Here is a 21,611-nt window from a genome sequence, read left to right as displayed (position 1 = left end):
AGAATCTTGATTTATCATAACAAAGCTGTTAATATTTTTGTAAACCATTTTGAGAGCTGATATAAAGTTGGGTCCAAAACCCAAGGATTCTAGAGTGTGAAACAAGAATTTATGTTCAGTTATGTCCAATGCTTTACAAGTCTAACAACAGAATAACTGCCTCTGACTCAACCGAGTCTGTATAGTCTATCAAGTCTAAGACTACTCTTATATGGCGACCATTTATGAAACCTGTTTGTGTTTCTGTGATGAGGTCATGCAAAATCTGTTTGAAGTCTATTGGCATATGCTAATGTTATCAATTTGTAATCGGTGTTAAGGAGAGTTATAGGTCGCCCTTGTCTAGGGAAAGTGGGTCCTTGCCAGGTTTAGGCATTCATGATATACGTAACGCCCTGTTCCATGGAAGTGGACGTCTCTTCCATGCTAAGCATTCCTGGAACAACATAAATACTGGTTTTTCTAAAAGGTCCCAAAAGTGTAAATAATATCCTACTGGAAGACCGTCAATACAGCAGGGGCTTTTCCTTTTTTCATGCTTATTAACACATCTTTAATTTCTAAAATATTTAACTATGCATCAATCACACAATGATTTAAAATCATTACTAATTATTGGCATACGGTCATGCACTTGTAAAAATGGTTGCAAGCATTCCCATTATTTAGCTTTCTAAAGATTTCCATAGAAAGCAGAAATAAAATCAGCAATGTTGACTGGGCCTTTGCATAAGGTATTGCTGATATTAAGAGCAGGTGAAGGTTTTCTTGTGTAGTTTCTCTTTTCAAGACCAAAGAAGTAACCAGTACTTTTCCTCCCTCCTCCAGCCACTTGACTCTTGAGCTGACGAAGGCACCGTTAGCTAGATTAATATACATATCAACTAACTCTGACTGTAAAGTATTCAGTTCAAACTCTTCTTCTATCAAGAGTGATTGTTTTTTTAAAGCTTCGTGATGAGTTCGGTTTCTATTTTTCTTTAATGCTTTACTAATGTTAATGGCTGTGCATCTAACGTTGAACTTGAAGAAGTCCCATTTATTTCTCCGGTTTGGTTCTGTGTCACATGAAGAGAAAGACTCATTAGGTCATTAGGTCTTTAATGCTGATGTCGAAGGGTGTGTCATCTAAAAGGGGCATGCTTAATTTCCAACAACCACGGATTCCATTAGGTTTTTGTGACGTGTCTTATTTGGGAAAAATCTTTTTATGGTCAATAAGTGGGGTGTACTGATGGTAAGAATCTTTTACATATTGCGGGGGGGGGAGGAGAAATTAAGAACAGATCCATTCTGTATCTACTATTGAGCTACATTACACCATGTGTAGTCAAAAAGACTGGGGTTAAACAAGTGTCAGGCATCAGTCAAATTTAACTGGCTGCATAAAGATGTAATGACGTCACTACCTCGACAGCCTCTGTTTCATCTTTGTGGGACTTTGTTGTCGGGTGCTTCATTAAAATCTCCTGATACTATAAGCCGCTCATTCGTATGTTTGTTTTGTAAGTCACTTAATTTTTGGGCAAGATCAGAGAAAAATGTCTTATTCATGCTGCTAGAGTTATATCCATATACATCACAGATCATATGATGCGCATTATCTAGCTTGGCAATTCATATAATCCATCCATCTTTGGAGGTAAACGATTCAAGGACCCCACCTCTAAACTTGTGATGCAGTATCACAGTACCAACAGAATGGGTTGACCTGTGGCTAAAATAAACGGGATTTCCCCCATCGAGATACATGTTCTTTTACACACACATATATATATATATATATATATATATATATATATATATATATATATATATATATATATATATACACTACCGTTCAAAAGTTTGGGATCACCCAAACAATTTCGTGTTTTCCATGAAAAGTCACACTTATTCACCACCATATGTTGTGAAATGAATAGAAAATAGAGTCAAGACATTGACAAGGTTAGAAATAATGATTTGTATTTGAAATAAGATTTTTTTTACATCAAACTTTGCTTTCGTCAAAGAATCCTCCATTTGCAGCAATTACAGCATTGCAGACCTTTGGCATTCTAGCTGTTAATTTGTTGAGGTAATCTGGAGAAATTGCACCCCACGCTTCCAGAAGCAGCTCCCACAAGTTGGATTGGTTGGATGGGCACTTCTTTGAGCAGATTGAGTTTCTGGAGCATCACATTTGTGGGGTCAATTAAACGCTCAAAATGGCCAGAAAAAGAGAACTTTCATCTGAAACTCGACAGTCTAGTCTTGTTCTTAGAAATGAAGGCTATTCCATGCGAGAAATTGCTAAGAAATTGAAGATTTCCTACACCGGTGTGTACTACTCCCTTCAGAGGACAGCACAAACAGGCTCTAACAGGTGCTATTTAATGAAGATGCCAGTTGGGGACCTGTGAGGCGTCTGTTTCTCAAACTAGAGACTCTAATGTACTTATCTTCTTGCTCAGTTGTGCAACGCGGCCTCCCACTTCTTTTTCTACTCTGGTTAGAGCCTGTTTGTGCTGTCCTCTGAAGGGAGTAGTACACACCGGTGTAGGAAATCTTCAATTCCCTAGCAATTTCTCGCATGGAAAAGCCTTCATTTCTAAGAACAAGAATAGACTGTCGAGTTTCAGATGAAAGTTCTCTTTTTCTGGCCATTTTGAGCGTTTAATTGACCCCACAAATGTGATGCTCCAGAAACTCAATCTGCTCAAAGAAGTGCCCATCCAACCAATCCAACTTGTGGGAGCTGCTTCTGGAAGCGTGGGGTGCAATTTCTCCAGATTACCTCAACAAATTAACAGCTAGAATGCCAAAGGTCTGCAATGCTGTAATTGCTGCAAATGGAGGATTCTTTGACGAAAGCAAAGTTTGATGTAAAAAAAATCTTATTTCAAATACAAATCATTATTTCTAACCTTGTCAATGTCTTGACTCTATTTTCTATTCATTTCACAACATATGGTGGTGAATAATTGTGACTTTTCATGGAAAACACAAAATTGTTTGGGTGATCCCAAACTTTTGAACGGTAGTGTATATATATACATGCATATACACTCACTGGCCACTTTATTAGGTACACCTTGCTAGTACCGGGTTGGACCCCCTTTTGCCTACAGAACTGCCTTAATCCTTCGTGGCATAGATTCAACAAGGTACTGGAAACATTCCTCAGAGAGTTTGGTCCATATTGACATGATAGCATCACGCAGTTGCTGCAGATTTGTCGGCTGCACATCCATGATGCGAATCTCCCGGTCCACCACATCCCAAAGGTGCTCTATTGGATTGAGATCTGGTGACTGTGGAGGCCATTTGAGTACAGTGAACTCATTGTCATGTTCAAGAAACCAGTCTGAGATGATTTGAGCTTTATGACATGGCGCGTTAACCTGCTGGAAGTAGCCATCAGAAGATGGGAACACTGTGGTCATAAAGGGATGGACATGGTCAGCAACAATACTCAGGTAGGCTGTGGCGTTGACACGATGCTCAATTGGTACTAAGGGGCCCAAAGTGTGCCAAGAAAATATCCCCCACACCATTACACCACCACCACCAGCCTGAACCGTTGATACAAGGCAGGATGGATCCATGCTTTCATGTTGTTGACGCCAAATTCTGACCCTACCATCCGAATGTCGCAGCAGAAATCGAGACTCATCAGACCAGGCAATGTTTTTCCAATCTTCTATTGTCCAATTTTGGTGAGCCTGTGCGAATTGTAGCCTCAGTTTCCTGTTCTTAGCTGACAGGAGTGGCACCCGGTGTGGTCTTCTGCTGCTGTAGCCCATCTGCCTCAAGGTTCGACGTGTTGTGCGTTCAGAGATGCTCTTCTGCATACCTCGGTTGTAATGAGTGGTTATTTGAGTTACTGTTGCCTTTCTATCAGCTCGAACCAGTCTGGCCATTCTCCTCTGACCTCTGGCATCAACAAGGCATTTTCGCCCACAGAACTGCCGCTCACTGGATATTTTCTCTTTTTCGGACCATTCTCTGTAAACCCTAGAGATGGTTGTGCGTGAAAATCCCAGTAGATCAGCAGTTTCTGAAATACTCAGACCAGCCCGTCTGGCACCAACAACCATGCCACGTTCAAAGTCACTTAAATCACCTTTCTTCCCCATTCTGATGCTCGGTTTGAACTGCAACAGATCGTCTTGACCATGTCTACATGCCTAAATGCATTGAGTTGCTGCCATGTGATTGGCTGATTAGAAATTTGCATTAACGAGCAGTCGGACAGGTGTGCCTAATAAAGTGGCCGGTGAGTGTATATACCAAGTCCAGTTGCACTTGATTCAACTCCTTTGGATAACCATGACGACCTGGATGAATGAGAACATCCACAGACATCTTGTCATGGATCCTTGGTGCTGCATTCCTGGGGATGCTATAACCTCGTGTCTTGTGTCATCTCCCGCTGTGTCATCCTGCAGGCTGTGGACCGTAAGGTTTGTATTTATCTACAGGTTCCATATGTGGCGGTGGCTCTGGACGTCCAGCAGAGTTTTGTGCAGCTCGGTGTGTCTCTTGTGACCCGGTGCACCTCAGCATCAGCGGCTCCAAACTTCCCGCCGTGTACCTTGACTTGACTGGACTGGACTGGACTGGACTTAACTGAACTGGACTGGACTGGACTTGACTGGACTTGACGACTTGCTGCACTGCAGTCGACAGTTTCCGCTGACTCCGAGGTGGCGTCCGTGGTTTTTCTGGGTGTAGAAAGTTTTTTAAAGATGGAGCTGAGAACATCTGGACGTACTGATTCTGTTTCAGTTGCCCTTTAATTTGGAGGGGGGGGGGCTCTTACTTGGAGTGCGTGGCAGCGCAGCAGAGGGAGGGTCAGAGGTCACGCTAAAGCTAGCGTTACTGTTGGAAGAGGTTAGCATCTGCTCTTCCATGTTGTCTTCTCTGCCCGTGAATACAAGTAGGTATTGCGTCTGCTGTTTGTCCTGGTCACATATCATTAATATGCGTCTATTACAGAAAGTTACCGAGTTGTTACAATGTGACAAAGCTGATCCCAGATTCCTCGCTTCGCAGCCACCTCTGAACCATGTCTGCTGGGCACAGCGCCATCTTGGCTCCCCACTACTGAACCAATCAGTAAATGAGACGTCCTTCCCTCCAACGCGTCACGTGACTCGTTCCAACGTGCCGGATGTGCGGGGCACGTTTCACGGCGTTCGGCTGAAAGTCTTCCGGGAAGGCTGCTTTTATCCATCCTCGCTCCTCAGAGCAGGAATAAGAGCTTTGGCACAGCCTACAAAGTGGCGGCTCAGAAGTACTTCCGGTTCGATCGAGGAGCGAGGAAATATGAGAGAGACTTGAGACGCACCCGCAGCAATGATGCGGAACCACGGCACGTGTTTTCCATGCGCCATCCCCGCCGCAGGTGCGGGGAGATGAGGGTGAATATCTGGACTTACCCTTTAACGACTCACAAAGCCGAACCATACAACATCTTCCGCATGTGTCGCGACTCCCCTCAGCCACCCCGCTATCCGGGAGCTGCTCTCTGCTGGTGAAGATCAGGAGCCGTGTCTTTCTCAGGTCCCCCATTGTAGTAACACGTTGTGTGAAACAAACGGGAGGCGCTGATAGGCAGCGGGATATGTGTTGTGAGCAGGCTCGAGTGCGTAGTGACACACTGGCATGCTGCACCAAGAACAAGCAGTTCCCGGATGGAGTGGTCGGAGAGGAACGCTGAGCACCGCACATAACGCGAGAACGCTGTATGTTCGGTGCCGCGGGGACGTTTTGCCGTGTGTGTGATTATGGATTAAAATGTTTGCGTTAACTTGTTTTTGTCCTGCTGTTCGCCCACAGCCGGGGCTCGCAGCTGCTCGCCGGCGACGACGCAACACAATACGCATGCGCTGACTTCACTACTGGCGAGCAACTCGCAGCACCTCGTGTCAGCAAACCAAGCCCATCCCTTCAACTAGGAGAGCAGCATCAAGGGGAACGTGCTCACAGTGACGGAGATGCTTGAGCTCTTGATCCGGGTGGAGGCCTGCCTCTGGAAAGTGCTGCGTGCTTTTGTGGACCTGGAGGTGGCGCTGTCTTCTCCTGTTAGACGCAACACGAACTCGCCCTCCGGGACACTGTAGAATGTGACCAGGAAACTTCCACCGCCCAGTGACTGTGGAGGACAAGTCAACAAAGAGGTGGACAGTGTTTTGGTTTGTTGTTTGTTTGTTTTCAGGTCTTGAGTTCTGTCAAGACAGACACTGTTGTGAGTTGTTCACATAGCGGAGTTGTTAAAGCTACAACCCTCCCTTCACATTTAAGCCAAAGGCTCACCTGCTACCAAATCAAACAACATGGGACTGGAAGCTGTGATCGCTCCAAACCTGATTTACTCCTAGTAGGGACTCGCACCGAATAACGTCTGAATGTGAGGGGTCTTTTTTTTGTGGATTTTCCCCAATTGTACCCGGCCAATTACCCCACTCTTCCAAGCCGTCCCGGTCTCTGCTCCACCCCCTCTGCTGATCCGGGGAGGGCTGCAGACTACCACATGCCTCCTCCCATACACGTGGAGTCACCAGCTGCTCCTTTTCACCTGACAGTGAGGAGTTTCACCAGGGGGGGGGGGTGTAGCACGTGGGAGGATCATGCTATTCCCCCCAGTCCCCCCCCCCCGAACAGGTGCCCCGACTGACCAGAGGAGGCGCTAGTGCAGCGACCAGGACACATACCCACATTCGGCTTCCCAGCCACAGACATGGCCAATTGTGTCTGTAGGGACGCCCGACCAAGGTGACACGGGGATTCGAACCGGCGATCCCCGTGTCGGTAGGCAACGGAATAGACCGTCACGCCACCTGGACGCCCCTTTGAGTTTTTAATGTTTTCTGTTGCTGTGAAAGCTCTTGTACAGATGGGAGTAGAGCAGGCCCATATGTCCAGCGCTACATGGCATATTGACATGTGTGAGTCCAGCTCTTAATGCCGTGTGTAAATATAGTCCCTCAGTTCCACATGCTCCAGTAAAGCCATACTCAGACTTTACTCTTAGACAACAGCTGAAGTTCGGATGCTGACTTATTCCACATTCTGTCTCAAATCTAGTGAATAGCATGACGTTGGTTTGAGTGTAGTATACCTGGACTGATCCATTGACCTCTGGTGACCCTGAGCTTTCCACCAGTGTGGCCTCTGTGACCGCTGTCGTGTTACTTCCTGTTACAGTAACCCATAAGCTGACATTACCTCCTAAAAGGTCAGGAAAGAGTCAGAATAGGTCAGCATTCCTGTATTAAAACCGGGGAGTTGTAAAGACGGTCCCCACCCCCACCCCGGTAAGGAAATCCCAGAAAGTGGAATCAGCTCATGTGGACGCGGCGTTTATTGGGAGAACGTTTCATCGTCATCGAGGAAGAGGTCACTTAGACACGCCGCGTCCACATGAGCTGATTCAACTGTACCGGATGTAAAACTGTAAAAACAAGATATGGTGCCAGTGAGGACAACGAGATGACACTGATGACGGAGAGGATCCTACCTGTGAGAGGACGCCCCTCTTTCAGACTGAAGTCCCCGTGGGCTCCCTCGTGTGCTTCCACAATGTTAAAGAGGAAGTTCACAGGACTTTGTGCTGTTGCAAACACAAACACAGCAGATCACTTGAGTTGCTGTTTGTCCTGGAAATGCCACAGTTTGTTCCTCTACAGCCACGGCACGAGCCATCACACCCAAATACACAGCAACACACAAAGCACACGGCACAAGCCATCACACCCAAATACACAGCAACACACAAAGCACAACGGGTCTTTAAGGAAGCCCGCTGCCTTTTCAGCGGCTTCTGGCGCCATCATTCACAACGTCAAAAGTACTCCTGCACACACACACTCTACTACAAAAAACATGTAGAAAGACTTTAACCCTGAAAAGTGTCTTAAGCAGTCTCTTTCTACTTCAACCCCATTGTTTTCCCTTCAAACGACATGCTGACCTATGACCTTGAGAGAATAGGGGTCATCAGAGTTAACGCTGACGCCCCATGATCCCGTTTGGTTGTCGGCGCTAAGGCTGAGGCGATGCAGGTTGCCCACTGTGGAGAAAGATCCCAAGGGCCCACTTGACTGGCTGGAGCTCTGAGACACACCTGCAGGACAGACAGAAGCATGTCCGAGGTCAACTACAGACGCACACCTGCAGGACAGACAGAAGCATGTCCGAGGTCAACTACAGACACACACCTGCAGGACAGACAGAAGCATGTCCGAGGTCAACTACAGACGCACACCTGCAGGACAGACAGAAGCATGTCCGAGGTCAACTACAGACACACACCTGCAGGACAGACAGAAGCATGTCCGAGGTCAACTACAGACGCACACCTGCAGGACAGACAGAAGCATGTCCGAGGTCAACTACAGACACACACCTGCAGGACAGACAGAAGCATGTCCGAGGTCAACTACAGACGCACACCTGCAGGACAGACAGAAGCATGTCCGAGGTCAACTACAGACACACACCTGCAGGACAGACAGAAGCATGTCCGAGGTCAACTACAGACACACACCTGTAGTAGTAGTAGTAGTAGTAGTAGCAGTAGTAGTAGTAGTAGTAGCAGTAGCAGTAGCAGTAGTAGTAGCAGTAGTAGTAATCGTAGTAGTAGTAGTAGTAGCAGTAGTAGTAGTAGTAGCAGTAGCAGTAGCAGTAGTAGTAGTCATAGTAGATATAGACATACACACACTGACCCACTTGGAAGTCACATGAAGCCGTGAAGAAATGGACCTCTATGAGAAGTGTAAGCTTCCACTTTTACTGATCGGTATGTTAATGTTTTTACACACACACTCATTCACACAGTAGTCCTTGCACACACACACACACACACACACACACACACACACACACACACACACACACACACACACACACACACTGTACCTGTAGGAGCGGTTAGAGTGGAGGAGAGGGAGGAGCTCCCTGTGATGTAGACGGTCAGGTTCCTCATGGTTCCATCGACGGTGAAGGTGAAGTTAGCGGGCTTGCCGGGGTTCACCGCCGCATGGTACACGGTCACCTGGAGGAGGGAGGTCAACAGATGCTGTGAAAGATATTCGGAGGCACGTCTGTGAGTGTTCTCCTTCATCCAGGTCATGGTTATCCAACGGAGGTGAATCAAGTGCAGCTGTATCTAGATACCAAGTCCAGCTGCACTTGATTCACCTCCTGTGGATATTCAGAGGCCTTGTTATGCAGCATCACGTGAGTATCCAACCGAATAATCTTTGAAATCCACTGTATTGTTTCTGCAGCAGACTGCGACATCAGGTGAAGGCCACCATTCAGATGCAAAAATAAGAGGGGCTCCGGGTGGCGTGGCGGTCTATTCTGTTGCATACCAACATGGGGATCGCCGGTTCGAATCCCGTTGTTACCTCCGGCTTGGTCAGGCGTCCCTACAGACACAATTGGCTGTGTCTGTGGGTGGGAAGCCGGATGTGGGTATGTGTCCTGGTCGTCTCACTAGCGCCTCCTCTGGTCGGTCAGGGCGCCTGTTTGAGGGGGGGGGCTGGGGGGAATAGCGTGATCCTCCCACGTGCTACGTCCCCCTGGTGAAACTCCTCCCTGTCAGGTGAAAAGTAGCGGCTGGTGACTCCACATGTATGGGAGGAGGCATGTGGTAGTCTGCAGCCCTCCTGGATCAGCAGAGGGGGTGGAGCAGAGACCGGGGCAGCTCGGGAGAGTGGGGCAATTGGCCAAGTACAATTGTGGAGAAAAAGGGAAAAATACAAAAACATGAAATAAAAATACGCCACGGCATCGAGTGTACGGGAAATGTGAATGGAAATGTTTTCTTGACACGAGCAACATGACATTCTCAAGAGGGAACGTTCAAGAATATTTAGACAAATACTTTCAAAGAACTCAAGAACTTCTAAGAACTCAAGAGTACCATTGAATTTGTGAATATTATGTGGGCATAATAGTATGGCACCAATAAGCAGCCGGGAATTCGCAAAATAGAATAAACATGTTCGTGCTACTGATTCTTTTACTGATAAAGTTGGAGTGAAATCCGTGGTTAGATTTAAATTTCCTGTCTCAAATCATTATGTCAGAAAACACAAAGAATTACCGTTCAACAACGCTTCCGTTTCCACCGTCATCACCGCTGTTCTCCACTGCCTCAACAAGCACTGCGAGGGGGTGGTCTAGTCTCATTAATACCCATGGTAATGTGTGAGTGACAGGTACAAGAGTGGTTGGTGTTGAAGGTGGGTGGAGTTTCATAGTCTGATGACGTGCCCTGATTGACTGTACGTTAGTGTTCCAGGTCCCGGGCATGCAGCCATGCAGCCATGCGGCCATGCGGCCATGCAGCCATGCAACAGTTGGTTCTTTGTTGAAAACAGAATATGTGAGGCGACAGCAACGGAGTCAGGCTCCTGTTTCACAGGCTTCTCAGTGCAGAACTGCGACAGCTAGCAAGGGTTCAAAGGGCAGTTCCAGTGAGCAGCCCAACGCAACACTGCCATCTGCTGACCACAGTGAGTGTTACAGCCAAATATACAGTCCTTTGCGGACTGGAATGACCTCAGCAACCTGGCTGGAGTATGCATAGTTCTTAGAAATAAAATCCATCCATCCACCCACCCACCCACCCACCCATTATCCAAGCCACTTAACCTAGTCAGGGTCACGGGATGCTGGAGCCTATCCCAGCAGTCATTGGGATAAAATACATATTAAAAAAAAAGAAAGAAGCTGTGACCACATTTTGCATGCGTCACAGTAGGCTCGTCAATCCCTCTTTCAAGGAGCGATGAACCGCAAAAATTCCCAGTGTACTTAAATCAGCATGCAGCACAGCATGTACAGTATGGTGAGTATTGCACTGTTAAGAGTAATAACTAATGTAGTAGCTCTGTCAAGGAATGGGCGACTGGGGGAAATAAATGACATTCGTCTACTATATCATTACCCAGTCTTGCATCATTCAGTCACTTGGTTTCACTCGCCGGATGTCTTACCACAGCAGTCGCAGAGGAATCCTCTATCACTGCAGTGGCCAATGCAAGGTCTGCCTTTGTGACCTCAATGGCCTGACCCCCAGACACCTCGGCAAGGTCTCGGTACAGCTGGGCATCTGCTTGGGCCAATGCACGAGGGGTAGGAAGCTTACTTTCTCTGCGGTTCCGACGGGACAGGACATCCGTCAACAGGAATGTCACCTGGGGGAGTGAACGGGTGAAAGAAGAGGCACTAATGAAATCAAGAGGGTCACATGTAGCACCCAGTAACAACGGGAGGTTTTTGTGTTCAGTGAATAGGTCAGTGATTTTCTCCAACTTCCCTCTGTCTGTAGCCTGGCTAAAACATCTGTCCAACATCGTTTCAGCTGGCGAGAGACGGGGTTGATGAAAGACTGAAGCGCCGACATGAAGTTGTACAGTAATTCCATGGTAAAGTGCCAGTATAATATTACCAACAGACCACAAACTGCAAGTGAATGAATATGGAGGAAATATCTTGTTACTCGGGGACAACTGGTCAGAGTACTCCGTTGTTTAGTTCAGCACCCGGACCTGTTATTTCTTTTTAAACTGACTCTGACTTATATTTCTAATATGTCACCTGTCATCAAAAGGTCCCAACCCATGGAAACAAGCTACAGTAGTTCCCATTGTAAAAAAGAGCCATCCTAAGACCTGGAATGAGTACAGGCCTGAAGCTTTAACCTCTCTTGTTATGAAGTCATTTGAAAAACGGATTAAAAAGGAGCTTGTGGGCAGGACGGAGCACCTCCTCCACGCATTACAGTTTGCATATCGGGCCAACGGGGAGGTTCAGGATGCGACCAGAACTCTGCTCAACTTCACTGGTAGTCACTTAGAGGGTGGTAAGAACCGGGCCAGGCTGAGGTTCATACCTTCTCTTCAGCCTTCAACACCGTACAGCCTCACCTGCTGGTGCAGAAGCTTGTGGTTGGACACCAACACTGTTGAGTGGAGTGTGGACTTCCTCACTAACAGATCTCACACACTGAGAGTGAATGGACACTTTTCTAGCTTGACTTCCATGTCAACCCTCCCCTCATGGCTGTGTCCTCTCTCCTCTCCTATACATCCTGTACACTAAGGACTGTGTCCTCTCTCCTCTCCTATACATCCTGTACACTAAGGACTGTGTCCTCTCTCCTCTCCTATACACCCTGTACAGTATTGACTGTGTCCTCTCTCCTCTCCTATACACCCTGTACAGTATTGACTGTGTCCTCTCTCCTCTCCTATACGTCCTGTACACTAAGGACTGTGTCCTCTCTCCTCTCCTATACGTCCTGTACACTAAGGACTGTGTCCTCTCTCCTCTCCTATACGTCCTGTACAGTATTGACTGTGTCCTCTCTCCTCTCCTATACGTCCTGTACACTAAGGACTGTGTCCTCTCTCCTCTCCTATACGTCCTGTACAGTATTGACTGTGTCCTCTCTCCTCTCCTATACGTCCTGTGAACTAAGGACTGTGTCCTCTCTCCTCTCCTATACGTCCTGTACACTAAGGACTGTGTCCTCTCTCCTCTCCTATACATCCTGTACAGTATTGACTGTGTCCTCTCTCCTCTCCTATACATGCTGTACAGTATTGACTGTTTCCTCTCTCCTCTCCTATACGTCCTGTACACTAAGGACTGTTTCCTCTCTCCTCTCCTATACATCCTGTACAGTAAGGACTGTGTCCTCTCGCCCCTCCTATACATCCTGTACAGTAATGACTGTGTCCTCTCTCCTCTCCTATACATCCTGTACAGTAATGACTTTGTCCTCTCTCCTCTCCTATACATCCCGTACACTAAGGACTGTGTCCTCTCTCCTCTCCTATACATCCTGTACAGTAATGACTGTGTCCTCTCTCCTCTCCTATACGTCCTGTACAGTAATGACTGTGTCCTCTCTCCTCTCCTATATGTCCTGTACAGTATTGACTATGTCTCTCTCCTCTCCTATACATCCTGTACAGTAATGACTGTCCTCTCTCCTCTCCTATACATCCTGTACAGTAATGACTGTCCTCTCTCCTCTCCTATACGTCCTGTACAGTAATGACTGTGTCCTCTCGCCCCTCCTATACATCCTGTACAGTAATGACTGTCCTCTCGCCCCTCCTATACATACTGTACAGTATTGACTGTGTCCTCTCTCCTCTCCTATACGTCCTGTACAGTAATGACTGTGTCCTCTCTCCTCTCCTATACATCCTGTACAGTAATGACTGTGTCTCTCTCCTCTCCTATACATCCTGTACAGTAAGGACTGTGTCCTCTCTCCTCTCCTATACATCCTGTACAGTAATGACTGTGTCCTCTCTCCTCTCCTATACATCCTGTACAGTAAGGACTGTGTCCTCTCTCCTCTCCTATACATCTTGTACACTAATGACTGTGTCCTCTCTCCTCTCCTATACATCCTGTACACTAATGACTGTGTCCTCTCTCCTCTCCTATACGTCCTGTACACTAAGGACTGTGTCCTCTCTCCTCTCCTATACGTCCTGTACAGTATTGACTGTGTCCTCTCTCCTCTCCTATACGTCCTGTACACTAAGGACTGTGTCCTCTCTCCTCTCCTATACGTCCTGTACAGTATTGACTGTGTCCTCTCTCCTCTCCTATACGTCCTGTGAACTAAGGACTGTGTCCTCTCTCCTCTCCTATACGTCCTGTACACTAAGGACTGTGTCCTCTCTCCTCTCCTATACATCCTGTACAGTATTGACTGTGTCCTCTCTCCTCTCCTATACATGCTGTACAGTAAGGACTGTGTCCTCTCTCCTCTCCTATACATCCTGTACAGTATTGACTGTGTCCTCTCTCCTCTCCTATACGTCCTGTACGCTAAGGACTGTGTCCTCTCTCCTCTCCTATACATCCTGTACAGTATTGACTGTGTCCTCTCTCCTCTCCTATACGTCCTGTACACTAAGGACTGTTTCCTCTCTCCTCTCCTATACATCCTGTACAGTAAGGACTGTGTCCTCTCGCCCCTCCTATACATCCTGTACAGTAATGACTGTGTCCTCTCTCCTCTCCTATACATCCTGTACAGTAATGACTTTGTCCTCTCTCCTCTCCTATACATCCCGTACACTAAGGACTGTGTCCTCTCTCCTCTCCTATACATCCTGTACAGTAATGACTGTGTCCTCTCTCCTCTCCTATACGTCCTGTACAGTAATGACTGTGTCCTCTCTCCTCTCCTATATGTCCTGTACAGTATTGACTATGTCTCTCTCCTCTCCTATACATCCTGTACAGTAATGACTGTCCTCTCTCCTCTCCTATACATCCTGTACAGTAATGACTGTCCTCTCTCCTCTCCTATACGTCCTGTACAGTAATGACTGTGTCCTCTCGCCCCTCCTATACATCCTGTACAGTAATGACTGTCCTCTCGCCCCTCCTATACATACTGTACAGTATTGACTGTGTCCTCTCTCCTCTCCTATACGTCCTGTACAGTAATGACTGTGTCCTCTCTCCTCTCCTATACATCCTGTACAGTAATGACTGTGTCTCTCTCCTCTCCTATACATCCTGTACAGTAAGGACTGTGTCCTCTCTCCTCTCCTATACATCCTGTACAGTAATGACTGTGTCCTCTCTCCTCTCCTATACATCCTGTACAGTAAGGACTGTGTCCTCTCTCCTCTCCTATACATCTTGTACACTAATGACTGTGTCCTCTCTCCTCTCCTATACATCCTGTACACTAATGACTGTGTCCTCTCTCCTCTCCTATACATCCTGTACACTAATGACTGTGTCCTCTCTCCTCCCCTATACATCCTGTACAGTAATGACTGTGTCCTCTCTCCTCTCCTATACATCTTGTACAGTAATGACTGTGTCCTCTCTCCTCTCCTATATGTCCTGTACAGTAATGACTGTGTCCTCTCTCCTCTCCTATACGTCCTGTACAGTAATGACTGTGTCCTCTCTCCTCTCCTATATGTCCTGTACAGTAATGACTGTGTCCTCTCTCCTCTCCTATACATCCTGTACAGTAATGACTGCCGCGGTGAGCTCAAAACTCATCACATTGTGAGATTTGCAGATGACATGGTGACAGTGAGCCCGCTGAAGGAGTATTAAATGTCCCATGGTCCTGTCATAGACTATCTCCAACTGATGTCAGGAAGCCTTTTTGGAATTAAATGTGACTAAGACCAAAGACATGTCTACTGACTTTAGACGTAATCCCTCCAACCCGGTCAGCACTAAGACTAATGGTCAGGAGGCTGAAATTGTTGAGTCATACAAGTATGTGGGCACTACAATCGATAACAAGCTGAACTTTGATTGTAATTCCAATTTGCGATGCAAAAAAAAAAAAGCCAGCAGCGGCTTTTTTGTGTGAGGAAGCTGCTAAGTTGGGTGTGGACAGGTCCCTGATGACTTTGTTCTACAGATCTTTCATTGAGTCGGTTATTACTCTTTCTTTTATCGGTCGGTATGCTTCTCTCAACCTTAAACAAAAAATGCACTAACAAAGGCGATCAAGGTGTGCAGTAGCATCACAGCTACCAACAGAATAGTCCATCTGATTTATACAACGAGCGGCTGTTAAGAGAGAAGAATCCATCCTGTCTGACAGCACCACCCCCTGCACCTAGAGCTGCACACTTTGCCTTCTGGTTCCTGCTTCAAATACCCAGTAGTCAAAACCAGTAGGTGCAAACCCCCCTTCATTCCCTCAGCCACGTCACTGCTAAAGTGCACCAGTAAGAGGTAACACCCGCTCCCTCGTGACAAACGCTGTTAACACTGTTTACTGTTGCTTCTCCCTGGCTTTGTTCTCCTAACGACATGTTGGATTTATTTGTATTTATTTGTCTTACGTGTTCTGTGGAGGTTTTTTGTGTTTAAATGTTGCCCCTGCTACACAACAATTGCCCCCCTGGGGACAAATAAAACCTACTTGACTTGACTTGGACAAAGGTCGCTTCTTTACAGAGGTAGACTGACACAGCGGTGGCTTTGACCCGATGTGTCCGAACAAAGAGCGAGTCATCATAAGAAGCTAAACTTGACTACTTACCACAGACTGGGTGCTCTCGATGAGTGCGGTGATGGTGCTTTTCAGATGAGCGTCTTTGGCCGCAGCATCAGTGAAGACAAAGATGTCAGAGGAGCTCGGAGCCGCCGTCAGAGCAAGCTGGGACAATGGGGGGCGGTATGATGGGAACCATTATTGTTAATACAGGTGAGCGTTTTAGCTAATTGGGCACGGCACACGTACCTCTGGTGAAGCCTTATCAGCAGGGAGGCACAGCTACTCATCCTTTGGTTTTGAATCACATTGAAATAGAATCATGACACGGCCCAGTAAACTACGTCATGTGTTTGGGAAGGTCATGAGGGCAGAACAGAAGGAGGAAAAGGTTTCATAGATTTTCTTAGCAGAAAAACCAGCTCACAGAGAGGCAAACGCCACGTCAGCACATCATGCAAACAGATGTCTGTCTCGGCGGAAGTGCGAGTGACCGTGATGAGCAGACGTAGACAGCGGTTGGGAGCGAGTTCTATCTTCATGTTTTCCTTGTAAATACCGTGCATGGTGTGTATTGTAGCTTACTGGTTTGGTGTGTACGTATACAGGGAGGTTTTAGGGGGGTTGTGTGTGTGTGTGTGTTTGCGGTTGGCCAGCGCTTGCTGTTCGGTGTGCTAAACGCCGGAATGGAGTTCACCAAACTCAGCAGGAACCACGACTTTAACATGTCCCCTGGTTTCCTTGTTGGGTGGAGGACTGTGCTTCGGCAGTCGGAGAGGTCGTGGGTCACAGCAGCATGAACTCTGCAGCGAGAATGAACGGCGCTGTGTCGAGCTGGTAACGGTTCGTCGCACGGGTGAACTCGAGAGTCTGAGTGGATTTCAGATTCTTTACCAAATTGGACGACTTAACGGCTTTATTGTTGAACTACAGCCATTTGCTAAGTCAGTGAGGGGCAACTGGTGTTTTATCCTGTTTCTGCATCATGTTTTTCAAACCCTTTGGGAGTTTGTGACTTGAACCACTTTATAAAGTGTTCAGCGTTTCATAACACGAGTCTGGTGTAGTGCACATGTGCAGCTCTTTGTCTGGTTACTCAGTTTGGTGTTGTATTTATGATGGGTAACTTGTTTTCCTTTTGCTTTGGATGATTGTTTTCTAGCTTTTGCTTCATTATTTTTTACTTGTCTATTTAAATAGAAATGTTTACGATCTCTTACTATTGCTCATTTTATTCGAGAATAATTAGTTTTCGATGATTTACTTATTTGTGCATTCATTCACTTTTTTCCAGTTGTTTTTCCTTGAAAAACAATGTCTGTCCATCTTTCTCTTTGAATCAATCTGGGGTTCTGTGGTGGATGATGAACTCTTTTTCGGCCATATTAATGTAAAGGAGTGGCCATTAATGTTGTAGAAAAGAGGTGTCATTGTTAAAGCTTGCTTCTTCTCATTTAAAGAGCTGTTTTACATTCTACAAAGAAGAATAAAAAACCCTGTCTCCTCCGTCTGCAGCTCTGACTTGATCCAGGACTGTGTGATGGAAGATGAACTCTTGTTTTGGTGTGTTAATGTAAAAGAGTTCATCTGTTCATATTGTAAAATAGATGTGTCAATATTCAAGTTTGTTTCATGTACATAATTGTTTAAAATGAAAAAACATTTCTCTCTCTCTCAATACTTGAGTATCTTCATTTACTAAATTGATTGTATAGCCCGTTACCCTCACCCTAATCCTTACTTTCACCCTAAACCTACCCGTTACCCTCACTCTAATCCTTACTTTAACCCTAAACCTACCCGTTACCCTCACCCTAATCCCTACTTTAACCCTAAACCTACCCGTTACCCTCACCCTAATCCTTACTTTAACCCTAAACCTACCCGTTACCCTCACCCTAATCCTTACTCTAACCCTAAACCTACCCATTACCCTCACCCTAATCCTTACTTTAACCCTAAACCTACCCATTACCCTCACCCTAATCCTTACTTTAACCCTAAACCTACCCGTTACCTTCACCCTAATCCTTACTTTAACCCTGAACCTACCCGTTACCCTCACCCTAATCCTTACTTTAACCCTAAACCTACCCATTACCCTCACCCTAATCTTTACTTTAACCCTAAACCTACCCGTTACCCTCACCCTAATCTCTACTTTAACCCTAAACCTACCCGTTACCCTCACCCTAATCCTTACTTTAACCCTAAACCTACCCATTACCCTCACCCTAATCTTTACTTTAACCCTAAACCTACCCGTTACCCTCACCCTAATCTCTACTTTAACCCTAAACCTACCCGTTACCCTCACCCTAATCCTTACTTTAACCCTAAACCTACCCGTTACCCTCACCCTAATCCTTACTTTAACTCTAAACCTACCCATTACCCTCACCCTAATCCTTACTTTAACCCTAAACCTACCCGTTACCCTCACCCTAATCCTTACTCTAACCCTAAACCTACCCGTTACCCTCACCCTAATCCTTACTTTAACCCTAAACCTACCCATTACCCTCACCCTAATCCTTACTTTAACCCTAAACCTACCCGTTACCTTCACCCTAATCCTTACTTTAACCCTAAACCCACCCGTAACCCTCACCCTAATCCTTACTTTAACCCTAAACCTACCCATTACCCTCACCCTAATCCTTACTTTAACCCTAAACCTACCCGTTACACTCACCCTAATCCTTACTCTAACCCTAAACCTACCCATTACCCTCACCCTAATCCTTACTTTAACCCTAAACCTACCCATTACCCTCACCCTAATCCTTACTTTAACCCTAAACCTACCCGTTACCTTCACCCTAATCCTTACTTTAACCCTAAACCCACCCGTAACCCTCACCCTAATCCTTACTTTAACCCTAAACCTACCCATTACCCTCACCCTAATCCTTACTTTAACCCTAAACCTTCCCATTACCCTCACCCTAATCCTTACTTTAACCCTAAACCTACCCGTTACCCTCACCCTAATCCTTACTTTAACCCTAAACCTACCCGTTACCCTCACCCTAATCCCTACTTTAACCCTAAACCTACCCATTACCCTCACCCTAATCCTTACTTTAACCCTAAACCTACCCGTTACCCTCACCCTAATCCCTACTTTAACCCTAAACCTACCCGTTACCCCCACCCTAATCATTACTTTAACCCTAAACCTACCCGTTACCCTCACCCCAATCCTTACTTTAACCCTAAACATACCCGTTACCCTCACCCTAATCATTACTTTAACCCTAAACCTACCCGTTACCCTCACCCTAATCCTTACTTTAACCCTAAACCTACCCATTACCCTCACCCTTATCCCTACTTTAACCCTGAACCTACCCGTTACCCTCACCCTAATCCTTACTTTAACCCTAAACCTACCCATTACCCTCACCCTAATCTTTACTTTAACCCTAAACCTACCCGTTACCCTCACCTTAATCCTACTTTAACCCTAAACCTACCCGTTACCCTCACCCTAATCCTTACTTTAACTCTAAACCTACCCATTACCCTCACCCTAATCCTTACTTTAACCCTAAACCTACCCGTTACCCTCACCCTAATCCTTACTTTAACCCTAAACCTACCCGTTACCCTCACCCTAATCATTACTTTAACCCTAAACCTACCCGTTACCCTCACCCTAATCCTTACTTTAACCCTAAACCTACCCGTTACCTTCACCCTAATCCTTACTTTCACCCTAAACCTACCCGTTACCCTCACCCTAATCCTTACTTTAACCCTAAACCTACCCGTTACCCTCACCCTAATCCTTACTTTCACCCTAAACCTACCCTTACCCTCACCCTAATCCTTACTTTAACCCTAAACCTACCCATTACCCTCACTCTAACCCTTACTTTAACCCTAAACCTACCCGTTACCCTCACCCTAACCCTTACTTTAACCCTAAACCTACACCCTAAACATGAAATGATGCTTGATCAAGTGAGGACCAGAAAAAAATGTTCTCACTCTTATGATTAAAAACTCAACCTGATCCTGTCAAATATAGCTGAACAACACACATACCTACACACACACACACACACACACACACACACACACACACACCCCTACCTGCAGTCCTGACAAGCACATCTCGGGCAGATCTCCTCCTCCTTTGGCGGACAGCTCGTTGATCCGGTCTTTGAAGACGTCTGCGTTGCTTGTCGTGATCAGAGGTCCAAAGTCTTTACATAGAACAAGAATACACAGTGAATACACAACAACACCAGCAATGCCTCATCCTGACTTTTCCTCTCCATCTGTTAGCCACGTTTTGGTTTTCTCGTGGCTTGTGAAGTCTTCCTCTCTCATCTTTCTTCCTCTGCATCCTGACTCGAGTCCATCAAGACAGATTCGCTCCCTCCGTCGCCTTGAATTCTTTACAGTTGGAACTCCTTGCCCTCCCTGCATATTTTGCATTCATTTTTTCTTCAGGTTGGACCATGTCCATTACCTTCTTTTTTATGTTTTGCAAATGAACTCAGCCTAATGTAAACTTGCCCGTTCTTTATTCCTAAGCGGTGTGTCTCGGCCAAAACAAACCCAGAGACTTGAGGAATGTGCCGTCACGTAGACCTTCAACACCTGGTTTGGTTTCACCAGTCTGCCCTCATTTTCAACGACCTTTCACATATTGTCGTCACAGCTACCCACCTGGGTCGTTGAAAGGGACCAATATGTAGGCCGAGGGTTCCTGCTGGGTTCCCCTCCTACTGTCAATGATGGAGAAGGAGACTCGCTTCGCCTCAGCAATGTCGTCACTCATACTTCCTGTCGTGTCAATGACAAAACACAACACAGAGGACTGGGAGAGGCCCATCAAGCTAGGGGGAGGAAACCGAGAGACACACTTCAGCAATTATGACTCAGTAGCACATCTTGCACTTATGGATGTTCTCATGTCCATCTTGTACCGTCCTTGCAGTTATACAGATTACGCCAACTGAGGACAGAAACAGAGGCCCATTACAAAGTATGTGTGTGTGTGTGTGTGTGTGTGTGTGTGTGTGTGTGTGTGTGTGTGTGTGTGTGTTGTGTCTGACGTAGGTGCTGTAAACGGAGAAGAACATGTTTTCTGTTCCGGCTCTTTATCAGTTCTTTACAAGCTGGCGTCTCCATTGGTGCCTACTTGCTGTCCATCAGTGTGTACAGGTACGAGGCTCTTTGGCAGAAGTGAGCAGGCGGGTTCTTTTGCAGCATGTTTTTTAAACCATAGTTAGCTCTTGATACCATCCACCTAGGATCACTTAGCAACACTTTAAGGTGTAGTGTATAGTGTGTTTTTGTGTGTGTGTTTCTCTGAATATGATCCTTTGGTTTAATTGAAGTGGGAATACAGAATAGTTTCAGTAAAAAGCAGCCAATACCGCAGAAAATCTTTTTCTCCTACAGCGCTTCTGATGTCCTCCAGAAGCTCCATGGTGGCATTCACTGCCAGGTTGGCTGCTGACTGGTGAAGGTGGCCATGACTAGACCCTACAGCATCCTTATTGATGCCCCCCACGGGCTCCTGCTTACTGGTCCTGTCAGCTGAACCACCATGACTGCATTTACCTTGGATGGAGACAAA

General features: G+C 46.3%; 1 protein-coding gene across 1 annotated transcript in view; it reads right to left on the bottom strand.

Moving 5' to 3' along the window:
- The window catches only part of LOC130112316 (von Willebrand factor A domain-containing protein 7-like), a 56,883-nt gene that overhangs the window by 15,442 nt on the left and 19,830 nt on the right, over window positions 1–21,611 (bottom strand). The window contains exons 6-15 of the mRNA XM_056279646.1: window positions 21,409–21,595; window positions 20,696–20,865; window positions 20,114–20,226; window positions 16,061–16,177; window positions 10,998–11,198; window positions 8,908–9,043; window positions 7,961–8,113; window positions 7,508–7,600; window positions 7,109–7,218; window positions 5,975–6,142 (exon numbers count right to left, since the gene is read on the bottom strand). Of these exons, the coding sequence (XP_056135621.1) occupies window positions 5,975–6,142; window positions 7,109–7,218; window positions 7,508–7,600; window positions 7,961–8,113; window positions 8,908–9,043; window positions 10,998–11,198; window positions 16,061–16,177; window positions 20,114–20,226; window positions 20,696–20,865; window positions 21,409–21,595 (1,448 nt within the window). The remainder of the gene's footprint in view (window positions 1–5,974; window positions 6,143–7,108; window positions 7,219–7,507; window positions 7,601–7,960; window positions 8,114–8,907; window positions 9,044–10,997; window positions 11,199–16,060; window positions 16,178–20,113; window positions 20,227–20,695; window positions 20,866–21,408; window positions 21,596–21,611) is intronic.

Source organism: Lampris incognitus, chromosome 5, assembly GCF_029633865.1.
Source record: "Lampris incognitus isolate fLamInc1 chromosome 5, fLamInc1.hap2, whole genome shotgun sequence".
NCBI lineage: Eukaryota > Metazoa > Chordata > Actinopteri > Lampriformes > Lampridae > Lampris > Lampris incognitus.
This window is presented reverse-complemented; position numbering and strand designations above follow the sequence as displayed.